General features: G+C 44.9%; 1 protein-coding gene across 1 annotated transcript; it reads right to left on the bottom strand.

Annotated features, from left to right (window-relative positions):
• Positions 1 to 589: 589 nt before the first annotated feature.
• Positions 590 to 7,942, bottom strand: LOC120065498 (60S ribosomal protein L32-like). Its single transcript, XM_039016550.1, has 4 exons — positions 7,871 to 7,942; positions 4,959 to 5,059; positions 4,474 to 4,655; positions 590 to 782 (listed from the first exon to the last, which is right to left on the bottom strand). Exons 2-4 carry the CDS (start codon positions 5,052 to 5,054, stop codon positions 653 to 655), a joined length of 408 nt encoding a protein of 135 aa, XP_038872478.1. The 5' UTR covers positions 5,055 to 5,059; positions 7,871 to 7,942; the 3' UTR covers positions 590 to 652.
• Positions 7,943 to 13,737: the final 5,795 nt, after the last annotated feature.

The following is a 13,737-nucleotide window of genomic DNA, read 5'->3' on the forward strand; positions in this document are numbered from 1 at the left end:
CCAATGAGGGTCTCTCTCCGCCATCCTAGAGTTCTTCCAAGTGCTGGTGGTCACCAAGGCTGGGAACAACGGCCTGAAAGCTCTCAGGCCCCTTTCACCGATTGGGGAAGGCTACAGACCCTACAGATCCATGGACTTTTCCTGGTTAAATAAAAAGACAGTCCTACTACTCTGTGACCAGGTAGTTGTAGTTTTGGATAGATGCCTTTACATGGCTGTCATAGGCCATACTCACTGCCTCAGAAATTATTCCTATTCTGCCTTGAAAGTTGTAAACATGTGATATTAAAAGGACTTTGAAAAATATATTTAGTGCCACTAGTTACCTTGAAATCAACGTTGAGTTGAAAACGTGCCTTCTTGACATTCAGGTAATACTTGTTAAAAAGGACTTTTCAAAGCCGGTGATATTCAGCACCATTTTGTAGAGCTGTGATGTTGATACAGTATTCCCAACAAATACATTGCAAATAAACAAATGTTTAGTTAATTTGTTAACTGTGCACCATCTAGTGTGTGAAACTTAAGACTTTCATTAAGCCCCCCCCCCCACACAAAACATTGATGAACGGGCAAACAAGATGGCAAATACTATTTACACGTATAGATCATTTATTGAACAAACAATAAATAGATAATAGGTGGGTCTAGGTCACTCGTGTTCCTCGCTGCGTAGCCTGGCGTTGGGGTTGGTGATCTTAATAGCAAGCTGAGCTGCCCTCTCCACGATCAACTTCCTGTTCTTTGATGACACATTGTGGGCTATCTCTGCAGCATGGGTCCTGTGGAGAACAAGGGAAAGGTTATAGTAACAGACAAAAGAGGGAAACGACTCATCAGGGTTAGGGTCAATTACATTTTCATTCAGGAAGTATACTGAAATTATGTTTCAATGCTTTTTAACAGAGATACTGTATATAAATGATAAGATGGTCTCGTCTCCTCCCTAACAATGGGAGTCGTTGTCCAGAAGACGGGAAGGCAAGGCGGTCTGCTTATCATGGACAGATTTTGACGTCAGTGAACCCTCTCGCTTACTCATCCTCCATTTTCAATTAATTAAATGGAATTGACCAATCCTGGATGTCACCCGTTCAAACAAATCAATTTGAAGAGCCATGCATCCCATCAATGAAACATCTATTGTGGAACATGACATTATTCCACACCAAGTAAAGCCTTAGAATCCATAAAGATCAGAGTTCAGTCAAGCTAGTTCAAGTCTGTTTTTCAGACGGTCTGAAACATGGCCTTTATGACATGACGTTGTAGCAGGTTAACTTCCACCTCCTGGCTACAGGGAGAGCTAGGGGTAGAATGGGTACTTCCTCTGCCGTGCACTCCCTCCTTGTTCAAACCCGTGGCATGAATATGGACGACCCAGCAGGCCATGATGACATAGGGGCAGAGGCGGAGCCAGACGACCCAGAGGAGGAGTCAGACCACCCAGAGGAGGAGTCAGACGCTACTATATCTCCAGGGGATTATATAACCACGCAGGACACCGCTTTACGCAGGACACCACTTTACCCACATAGCCTGGTCAAGCAGACAGACTGCTACATTCATATTTTGTTTCAGGATATGAGCTATTGAGAGATCAGGCTGGTTCCACCAGGCTAGGACACACAAACAAGGATCCAGATTAAAGTCAGGAGCATCGCATGACATTTGCATTTTTTTACTGAGATACAGCCTATGAACTCTTGTTGTGTCTTAGAAACTAAAGTTTTGTTCATTATAAAAGCTAAAATGTTAATACAAATACCAGCCATTGAAATTACAAAGTCATGTGGAATAAAAGGTTTCTACATTGTGTAAAAGCACTAGTTTTCTTTTGAGATGCGTTACATTGAGAAAAAAAATGGTACACTGTCTCTTTAAAAATATCAGGTCTGTGATGACATGCAAAAGAGATGTCATTCATTCGTTGGTCTCCTGAAGAAGCTATCCCTTTTCTGTGGCCCCAAATGTTTGGCTATACTGGTACAGTTACCAGGTTGTTAGCTAGCTAGCCAATGAGGTAAGATGACTGAACAAAGTGTAAGCAAATGGTTAACACTGCGAGTAATTTTAGAACCATGTTGCACATGTAAAATGTGTTCCCAGTGATTCGCTGGAGGAAGATAAAAATGTTGCACCGGTAATATAGGTCAGTAATATTGGTCCGATCTTTTGCCGTGGTTGGGCTAGAAGCAAGCTCTTTTTGCTGTAGTAATGGTGCAACCATGAAGCTAACGTCCAAAAAAAGACTTAATTCACGTACAATATTGACTCAAGTCAACCATAACATTGCACCATATGCTGTATCATGAGTCTGACATCTGGGCTGTGTTCAATAGGAAAACGTTGTGAAACATTACCAATAAGTCATGACTAAAGCCAACATGACTCCTTATTCTACACGTAGGAGACATGTTTGTTCCGTAAATAGCAGGCATCTAATTGAACATTCCTCAAGTTTGCGCCATCTGAACGCAGCACCAGGCCAGATACAGCCGTCAGTGGCCTGTTCTACGTTACAGAGCGTTCAGATAGTATGTTCTACTCTTGCTATTTCTGTCTCATGCAGAATAGGGAATCATGTCAGCTCTATTCATTACATTTCTATCTGCAACACAACATTTCACCTGTTGGATTCTATCTTGAAATATACTCATTCATGTTACCATACTGATTTCTTTATATGCATAAGTAATGTATATATTAGGGGTCAAGGAAGGGTCAAGAGGAACTTGATGTGTGGGAAGTGATATGGAAAATTAATGAGTGAGAAAAAAAAGTGCAGAAAGTTCATATTCTGTTCAAATATGGCCCTATATTATTGTAGAATGTGAATGCCTCCCTCCTTAGGAACAAAGGACAAGAGTCTAGTTTCAGTTCTTGATGAGGCAGGCCAGTGGCTGCAGAACCAGGACCATGAGAGATGTTGATCTCAACTCCAGACAAGGTCAACAGAAGGAGAGAAGAATCTGCTGGAAGGGGGGGCCACGTCGAAGAACATCTCACACATACATACTCGCTTCCAGGCCCATGAGGTTCCTAGAGACAGGCAGGGCCATGAGGTTCCTAGAGACAGGCAGGGCCATGAGGTTCCTAGAGACAGGCAGGGCCATGAGGTTCCTAGAGACAGGCAGGGCCATGAGGTTCCTAGAGACAGGCAGGGCCATGAGGTTCCTAGAGACAGGCAGGGCCATGAGGTTCCTAGAGACAGGCAGGGCCATGAGGTTCCTAGAGACAGGCAGGGCCATGAGGTTCCTAGAGACAGGCAGGGCCATGAGGTTCCTAGAGACAGGCAGGGCCATGAGGTTCCTAGAGACAGGCAGGGCCATGACAATACCAGTAAGAGGAACCTACTGTGTTTCTGTCTAACACCAGAGAAGGATTGGTTATTGTAGACATGCAAGGAGGTGACTCCTCCTAGTCAGAAGGTATAAAGATGTGCTTGTGTGATGTTGTGTATGTTGTCTTTGCAGCTGTATGACCCAGTGGGGTGGAAAAAGAAAAAAAAAACACTTGGTTTGAGCTTTTTTTCCCTAGTCATCTGAGTTTTTACTCTGTTTGTTCAGAACCTAAAATCTCACTAAATAGACACCTGTGGTTGGGATCTTGCTTGTTACTCATCACTAAATAGACACCTGTGGTTGGGATCTTGCTTGTTACTCATCACTAAATAGACACCTGTGGTTGAGATCTTGCTTGTTACTCATCACTAAATAGACACCTGTGGTTGGGATCTTGCTTGTTACTCATCACTAAATAGACACCTGTGGTTGGGATCTTGCTTGTTACTCATCACTAAATAGACACCTGTGGTTGGGATCTTGCTTGTTACTCATCACTAAATAGACACCTGTGGTTGAGATCTTGCTTGTTACTCATCACTAAATAGACACCTGTGGTTGGGATCTTGCTTGTTACTCATCACTAAATAGATACCTGTGGTTCAGATCTTGCTTGTTACTCATCACTAAATAGACACCTGTGGTTGGGATCTTGCTTGTTACTCATCACTAAATAGACACCTGTGGTTGAGCTCTTGCTTGTTACTCATCACTAAATAGACACCTGTGGTTGAGATCTTGCTTGTTACTCATCACTAAATAGACACCTGTGGTTGAGCTCTTGCTTGTTACTCATCACTAAATAGACACCTGTGGTTGGGATCTTGCTTGTTACTCATCACTAAATAGACACCTGTGGTTGAGATCTTGCTTGTTACTCATCACTAAATAGACACCTGTGGTTGGGATCTTGCTTGTTACTCATCACTAAATAGACACCTGTGGTTGGGATCTTGCTTGTTACTCATCACTAAATAGACACCTGTGGTTGAGATCTTGCTTGTTACTCATCACTAAATAGACACCTGTGGTTGGGATCTTGCTTGTTACTCATCACTAAATAGACACCTGTGGTTGGGATCTTGCTTGTTGCTCATCACTAAATAGACACCTGTGGTTGGGATCTTACTTGTTGCTCATCATGAGGACCTCCAGCTCCTTGATGTTGTGCACCAGGAACTTCCTGAAGCCGGAGGGCAGCATGTGTTTGGTCTTCTTGTTGCTGCCGTAGCCAATGTTGGGCATCAGCATCTGGCCCTTGAAGCGCCGCCGCACCCTGTTGTCGATACCACGGGGTTTACGCCAGTTTTGCTACAAAGGAGAAGTAAGATAAGGAGTAAGGCAGTATCCTGTAAATACAGTAACCAGCTAGTACGTTTACACAGACAGCACAATTCTGGGCAAAAGAGATGCTCTGATTGGTCAAAAGATCAGCTAGTGGAAGGGAGTCGTCATCAGATGATGTTTGTGATGAAGGGAGCACCTGAACTTGTCCAAGAAGGAACACTTGTTTTCCGTGCGTCCTAATAAATGTGAATCTGGTTCAACACATTCACGTAGAAAGGGTTGAACTAGACGTTACTCTAACTCAGGTAATTGTGGTCTGAACCGTACCTTGACTTTCACATAGCGGTCTGACTGATGTCTGATGAACTTCTTCACCCTCTTCTTGACAATCTTAGGCCTTTTCAGAGGCCTGAGAGCTGCCATGTTGCCTGGAGGTACAGAAAACAGGAGTCTGTTAGCAGTAGCCTGGAGAAACAAGCAGTCTTATCATCTTTCCCATTGGATTTACAGCCCTTTATTAACTAGCTTTACCCACCTTGTTCAGGGCTCTATACTGACATTTTAGATTTAATTTCAGAGTGCAATTAAAAATATTCTATGTATTAATGATAAGAATTTCCAGCAATTACAAAATACAGGGGATAAGGAGCTCATCTCCTGAAGAACCTATTTTCTTTCTGTGCTACTAAATGGTATATGGGTGATTGTTCTTCCTAGGGGCACTGGTGCTCCCAAATAAAATTCTAGGTAGCACAGAATATGTAGGAGCATATGCGACCAAAATAGTAGCACTGTAGAGCCCTTGAGTTTTATTTTTTATTAACTAGGCAAGTCAGTTAATAACAAATTCTTATTTACAATGGCCGGCCTAACCCTGCAAAACGCAGACGACACTGGGCCAATTGCGCACCGCGCTATGGGACTCCCAATCACGGCCGGTTGTGATACAGCCTTGAATTGAACCTGAGTCTGTAATGACACCTCTAACACTGAGATACAGTGCCTTAGACCGCTGAGCCACTCGGGAGCCCCAACCACTTGTCATGCGTGTTGGTTTAGCTACTGGTTATATGAAACGACTGAATGATTCTTGGTAGCCAACTAAACTTTATACTTCACCTCAATGGAGTTGACTGTGGGCATCTAGTGTGGGTGGACTAGAGCTCCGACATATAAAAATGAAGTTTATTAAAAATGGTCCTGTTGCTATTCTCTGGGTGCTGAAATCTGTAGTTAAATTTTTTTTTTTGAGAGACATCGGATCTATTGTCCACTCACACTAGTCAGTGCACAACTCCGTTGATGTGAAGTACACAGCCGATTTGAGCTTATTAGGCTATTCTCTTGGACGCAAAGTCATCCAGCTAAATAATATGTACTGAACAAAAATATAAATGCAACATGCATGTCCCCAGCACAAGGCAGACCTGTGTATTCTTTCTGTGCCTGGCCGGTTCCCCTCTCTCCACTGGGATTCTCTGCCTCTAACCCTATTACAGGGGCTGAGTCACTGGCTTACTGGTGCTCTTTCATGCCGTCCCTAGGAGGGGTGCGTCACTTGAGTGGGTTGAGTTACTGACGTGATCTTCCTGTCTGGGTTGGCGCCCCCCCTTGGTTTGTGCTGTGATGGAGATCTTTGTGGGCTATACTCGGCCTTGTCTCAGGATTGTAAGTTGGTGGTTGAAGATATCCCTCTAGTGGTGCGGGGGCTGTGCTTTGGCAAAGTGGGTGGGGCTATATCCTTCCTGTTTGGCCCTGTCCGGGGGTATCATCGGATGGGGCCACAGTGTCTCCTGACCCCTCCTGTCTCAGCCTCCAGTATTTATGCTGCAGTAGTTTATGTGTCGGGGGGCTAGGGTCAGTTGGTTATATCTGGAGTACTTCTCCTGTCTTATCCAGTGTCCTGTGTGAATTTAAGTATGCTCTCTCTAATTCTCTCCTTCTCTCTTTCTTTCTCTCTCCCGGAGGACCTGAGCCCTAGGACCATACGTCAGAACTACCGGGCATGATGACTCCTTGCTGTCCCCAGTCCACCTGGCCTTGCTGCTATTCCAGTTTCAACTGTTCTGCCTGCGGTTATGGAACCCCTACCTGTCCCAGACCTGCTGTTTTCAACTCTTAATGATCGGCTATGAAAAGCCAACTGACATTTATTCCTGATTATTATTTGACCATGCTTGTCACTTATGAACATTTTGAACATCTTGGCCATGTTCTGTTACAATCTCCACCCGGCACAGCCAGAAGAGGACTGGCCACCCCTCATAGCCTGGTTCCTCTCTAGGTTTCGGCCTTTCTAGGGAGTTTTTCCTAGCCACCGTGCTTCTACACCTGCATTGCTTGCTGTTTGGGGTTTTAGGCTGGGTTTCTGTACAGCACTTCGAGATATTAGATGATGTACGAAGGGCTATATAAAATAAACTTGATTTGATTTGTATTGTCTCATGCTAATCAGCATCTTGATAATCCATCCAATTGACAGGTGTGGCATATCTTGGCAAAAGAGAAATGCTCACTAACATGGATGTAAACAATTGTGTACACAAATTGAGCGAAATAAGCTTTTTGTAGGTATCTTTTATTTCAGTTCATTAAACATGTTGCGTTTATATTCGTTTAGTGTAGCTAGATTGCTAGCCTAGCCAACACACACTGCTTGAGATGATTTGACTAGTATTTGCTACGTCGTTTGCTACGCTAACTAGCTGCTCTATTTCGCACAGCTTGCTTGATGTGCCTGCATCATTTTTTTGAAGATGTGTTCATTTTATGTTTAACGTTCCCACTTCGGTACTGTACTACTTGTCACAATCTGTCAAAAGTAATGCACTGGACGCTACTGTGCTACAATGTATCAACGTGGTGTGTAGCCACGTCACTCAACTACAGTTTACTACTAGATATCTTGTCCGAAAACTGTGAATCGACCCGTTCTTCAACTTTTCCCTAGTTAGATCAGTGGGAATACATGAGCCTCACATTCTGACCACCGTGTCCAAAACTGGACGGACCTCAGCTGTTAGCGAGCAGATTCGAATAACACAAGGTTAGGTAACCATTTGATTCGACATTTCAGTGCCCGTTTTTCTTGAAACAAAAGTGACACATATCTACAAAGTTCAGCAACAATAACGAAATATGTATAAAGTTTGATTGAATATGTAATGAATAGCGTTGTTTTTTAATGGATTAGAGTCATACATTTATAACGATGATGACAGATATACATTCTTACTTACCGTTAGGGCTGTATGCTGCCTACAGGTAGTTGAGGCCAGAGAAAAGGGGAGGAGATTGGAACGGAATTCTGGGTAATAAAGTGAAAGAATGAAATAGAATCAGAGCGATAGACTAGAAAAGAACAACTCCAGGAGAACATATAAAACGTAGAAAATAATCAGACAAAATCAGGCTTACAAAAATGTATTTTAATCACTCAAAATTTGACTGGTTACAATAGCACGGCTGACTTTGGAAGCCGATAAGTACTAGGAGTCAGGGGTTTTAGACCAGATTAGTCTACTCTCTTTTTCTATTTGCTACACTGGTGTCAGAAGCAAGATGGCACCAGGTCATCTGAGTTTGCTAGGTTTCCATGGCTTTACTTGTGTTCTGCGGTACGAACCTCCAAACTAGTGACGCGCGGGTCAGATGTTTGTTCGACCCGCCCACAATCGCTAATAACACATCCGCAACCACCAAAATAGGTTATGTGATAAAGTGAAAATCACCATCACAGGAGAACTACGGATACATAAGACAGCTCCAGTGCCACAGATCCACACACAGCTAGTCAACTAGCACTGCAGCTACAGCCCCCCACACTCTGCTTACGTCCCAAATGGAACCCTATTCCCTGCCTAGTGCACTAGTTTTCACCAGGGCCCATTAGTGGTGCTAACAAACAGTTTGATGTGTGAATGATAATGCATGTAAATGCATTATCTTAAAACGGCACTCGTCTCCTTTTCACCTAATTTAACAGCTGATTTACTTAAAATGTACTTAAAATCATGCTGCCGTGTTGTTGTGCTGCTGCCATGTTGTGTTGCTACCATTCTGTGTTGTCATGCTACGTTGTTGCCTTCAGGTCTCTCTTTATGTTGTGGTGTCTCTCTTGTCGTAATGTGTGTTTTGTACTATATATATATCTCTTTTTAAGTTTATCCCAGGCCCCCGTCCCACCACAGGAGGCCTTTTGTCTTTTGGTAGGCCGTCGTTGTATATAAGAATTTGTTCTTAACTGACTTGCCTCGTTAAATAAAGGTTAATAAAAAATATTTTTAAATGTTTATCGCTTTTCAAATGTAAAAGTTCAGAAATCGCTGGAGGACGTCTTGCATTTGGAGGACATTGCATTTTCCATTTTAATGCATATAAAGACAATACAAAATAAAAGAGAATATTGCTTGACGTTGAGGTTTAATTGAATGAAATCAAGTCATATTTATGAGCGTTGTAGCACAATCAAAATGCATGGATCCTTTTCATAAAGACAACATCATGTAACTTATTTATAAAGACAACATCAAAGCAACTCAAAAAGAAGATCACTTTGATGTTTACTTCAATGAAATCAAAAAGTCATATTTGTGATAGTGTTGGAGCACAATCCTTTGTACAACAAACGTATTCACACGTTTCCCTCTGTTCGCTCCTTCCTCACTACCCTTTTCTGCTTCGACACGCCTACAACTCCCATTGAAAGAAGGCAGCGGCAGAAAAATCCTCAAATGGCATCGTTTAATTGTCGAGGCTATATGTTGTTTAAGTGCAGGTGACAGGGGACCTATTTTGTTGTGGAAGGAGCTGGTGCTAAAGGGGAGCAGAACAGGACAGCCTGTAGGGAGAACCACTGCTAGAGCTGGTGCTAAAGGGGAGCAGAACAGGACAGCCTGTAGGGAGAACCACTGTTAGAGCTGGTGCTAAGTGGGAGCAGAACAGGACAGCCTGTAGGGAGAACCACTGTTAGAGCTGGTGCTAAAGGGGAGCAGAACAGGACAGCCTGTAGGGAGAACCACTGTTAGAGCTGGTGCTAAAGGGGAACGGAACAGGACAGCCTGTAGGGAGAACCACTGCTAGAGCTGGTGCCAAAGGGGAGCAGAACAGGACAGCCTGTAGGGAGAACCACTGTTAGAGCTGGTGCTAAAGGGGAACGGAACAGGACAGCCTGTAGGGAGAACCACTGCTAGAGCTGGTGCTAAAGGGGAACGGAACAGGACAGCCTGTAGGGAGAACCACTGTTAGAGCTGGTGCTAAAGGGGAACGGAACAGGACAGCCTATAGGGAGAACCACTGTTAGAGCTGGTGCTAAAGGGGAACGGAACAGGACAGCCTATAGGGAGAACCACTGTTAGAGCTGGTGCTAAAGGGGAACGGAACAGGACAGCCTGTAGGGAGAACCACTGTTAGAGCTGGTGCTAAAGGGGAACGGAACAGGACAGCCTGTAGGGAGAACCACTGTTAGAGCTGGTGCCAAAGGGGAACGGAACAGGACAGCCTGTAGGGAGAACCACTGTTAGAGCTGGTGCTAAAGGGGAACGGAACAGGACAGCCTGTAGGGAGAACCACTGTTAGAGCTGGTGCCAAAGGGGAACGGAACAGGACAGCCTGTAGGGAGAACCACTGTTAGAGCTGGTGCTAAAGGGGAACGGAACAGGACAGCCTGTAGGGAGAACCACTGTTAGAGCTGGTGCCAAAGGGGAACGGAACAGGACAGCCTGTAGGGAGAACCACTGTTAGAGCTGGTGCTAAAGGGGAACGGAACAGGACAGCCTGTAGGGAGAACCACTGTTAGAGCTGGTGCTAAAGGGGAACGGAACAGGACAGCCTGTAGGGAGAACCACTGTTAGAGCTGGTGCTAAAGGGGAACGGAACAGGACAGCCTGTAGGGAGAACCACTGTTAGAGCTGGTGCTAAAGGGGAGCAGAACAGGACAGCCTGTAGGGAGAACCACTGTTAGAGCTGGTGCTAAAGGGGAACGGAACAGGACAGCCTGTAGGGAGAACCACTGTTAGAGCTGGTGCTAAGTGGGAACGGAACAGGACAGCCTGTAGGGAGAACCACTGTTAGAGCTGGTGCTAAAGGGGAACGGAACAGGACAGCCTGTAGGGAGAACCACTGTTAGAGCTGGTGCTAAAGGGGAGCAGAACAGGACAGCCTGTAGGGAGAACCACTGTTAGAGCTGGTGCTAAAGGGGAACGGAACAGGACAGCCTGTAGGGAGAACCACTGTTAGAGCTGGTGCTAAGTGGGAACGGAACAGGACAGCCTGTAGGGAGAACCACTGTTAGAGCTGGTGCTAAAGGGGAACGGAACAGGACAGCCTGTAGGGAGAACCACTGTTAGAGCTGGTGCTAAAGGGGAGCAGAACAGGACAGCCTGTAGGGAGAACCACTGTTAGAGCTGGTGCTAAAGGGGAACGGAACAGGACAGCCTGTAGGGAGAACCACTATCATTCCTCTCCTGAAATAGAGGTCCGATTACCTTAAATTTGAATAAGCATAAAGCTAAACTATGTGAGTGAGCGTAGTGTGTGACTGAGAGGTAATGAGTGAACTGTGTGACTGAGAGGTGAAGAGTGAACTGTGTGACTGAGAGGTGAAGAGTGAACTGTGTGACTGAGAGGTGAAGAGTGAACTGTGTGACTGAGAGGTGAAGAGTGAACTGTGTGACTGAGAGGTGAAGAGTGAACTGTGTGACTGAGAGGTGAAGAGTGAACTGTGTGACTGAGAGGTGAAGAGTGAACTGTGTGACTGAGAGGTGAAGAGTGAACTGTGTGACTGAGAGGTGAAGAGTGAACTGTGTGACTGAGAGGTGAAGAGTGAACTGTGTGACTGAGAGGTGGAGAGTGAACTGTGTGACTGAGAGGTGGAGAGTGAACTGTGTGACTGAGAGGTGGAGAGTGAACTGTGTGACTGAGAGGTGGAGAGTAAACTGTGTGACTGAGAGGTGGAGAGTGAACTGTGTGACTGAGAGGTGGAGAGTGAACTGTGTGACTGAGAGGTGGAGAGTGAACTGTGTGACTGAGAGGTGGAGAGTGAACTGTGTGACTGAGAGGTGGAGAGTGAACTGTGTGACTGAGAGGTGGAGAGTGAACTGTGTAATCATGTTGCTGTGCTGGTTCTTTTTTGTTGCGTACAGCCACTAAATGCAAAATATGAGCTTTTCCCGACTGCTCAGTGTTTCACCATGACAACCCCTGGTGAGTGTTTATATTACACAGCGGTTTGTCAACCTGACCGAGTCCTTTTAGTAGGAAATTCAGTGATTAGCTTTGGCATTAACTACTATCAACTGTATATGGTAAAAGGATATGAAACATTCAGATCTGTGTTGACATAGGCTTAATCATGTGGAGTTACACAACCTCTAGAGCAGGGCTCTCCATCCCTGTTACTGGAGAGGTACCCTCCTGTAGGTTTTCGCTCCATCCCTGTTACTGGAGAGGTACCCTCCTGTAGGTTTTCGCTCCAACCCTGTTACTGGAGAGGTACCCTCCTGTAGGTTTTCGCTCTAACCCTAGTGGTACCTAACCTGATTCAGCTTATCAACCAGGTAATTATTAGAATCAGGTGTGCTGGATTAGGGTTGGAGTGAAAACTTACTGGACGGTAGCTCTCCAGGAACATGTTTAGAGTGAAAACTTACTGGACGGTAGCTCTCCAGGAACATGTTTAGAGTGAAAACTTACTGGACGGTAGCTCTCCAGGAACAGGTTTAGAGTGAAAACTTACTGGACGGTAGCTCTCCAGGAACAGGTTTAGAGTGAAAACATACTGGACGGTAGCTCTCCAGAAACAGGTTTAGAGTGAAAACTTACTGGACGGTAGCTCTCCAGGAACAGGTTTAGAGTGAAAACTTACTAGACGGTAGCTCTCCAGAAACAGGTTTAGAGTGAAAACTTACTGGACGGTAGCTCTCCAGAAACAGGTTTAGAGTGAACACTTACTGGACGGTAGCTCTCCAGGAACAGGTTTAGAGTGAAAACTTACTGGACGGTAGCTCTCCAGGAACAGGTTTAGAGTGAAAACTTACTGGACGGTAGCTCTCCAGGAACAGGTTTAGAGTGAAAACTTACTGGACGGTAGCTCTCCAGAAACAGGTTTAGAGTGAACACTTACTGGACGGTAGCTCTCCAGAAACAGGTTTAGAGTGAACACTTACTGGACGGTAGCTCTCCAGAAACAGGTTTAGAGTGAAAACTTACTGGACGGTAGCTCTCCAGAAACAGGTTTAGAGTGAACACTTACTGGACGGTAGCTCTCCAGAAACAGGTTTAGAGTGAAAACTTACTGGACGGTAGCTCTCCAGAAACAGGTTTAGAGTGAAAACTTACTGGACGGTAGCTCTCCAGAAACAGGTTTAGAGTGAAAACTTACTGGACGGTAGCTCTCCAGGAACAGGTTTAGAGTGAACACTTACTGGACGGTAGCTCTCCAGAAACAGGTTTAGAGTGAACACTTACTGGACGGTAGCTCTCCGGAAACAGGTTTAGAGTGAACACTTACTGGACGGTAGCTCTCCGGAAACAGGTTTAGAGTGAACACTTACTGGACGGTAGCTCTCCAGGAACAGGTTTAGAGTGAACACTTAATGGACGGTAGCTCTCCAGAAACAGGTTTAGAGTGAAAACTTACTGGACGGTAGCTCTCCAGAAACAGGTTTAGAGTGAAAACTTACTGGACGGTAGCTCTCCAGAAACAGGTTTAGAGTGAAAACTTACTGGACGGTAGCTCTCCAGAAACAGGTTTAGAGTGAAAACTTACTGGACGGTAGCTCTCCAGGAACAGGTTTGGAGTCAAAACTTACTGGACGGTAGCTCTCCAGGAACAGGTTTAGAGTGAAAACTTACTGGACGGTAGCTCTCCAGGAACAGGGTTGGAGTGAAAACTTACTGGACGGTAGCTCTCCAGGAACAGGTTTAGAGTGAAAACTTACTGGACATCAGCTCTCCAGGAACAGGGTTGGAGAGCCCTGATCTAAAGGCTTAGTCATCACTTGAGTTTAACAACGGGTGTAGGTTACATTGCAAGTGTCACGCCCTGACTTTAGTTTTATGTGCTTTCTTTATTATTTGGTTAGGTCAGGGTCTGACAAGGGGTGGT

The sequence above is a fragment of the Salvelinus namaycush genome, chromosome 20 (genome assembly GCF_016432855.1).
Source record: "Salvelinus namaycush isolate Seneca chromosome 20, SaNama_1.0, whole genome shotgun sequence".
NCBI classification, from domain to species: Eukaryota; Metazoa; Chordata; class Actinopteri; order Salmoniformes; family Salmonidae; genus Salvelinus; species Salvelinus namaycush.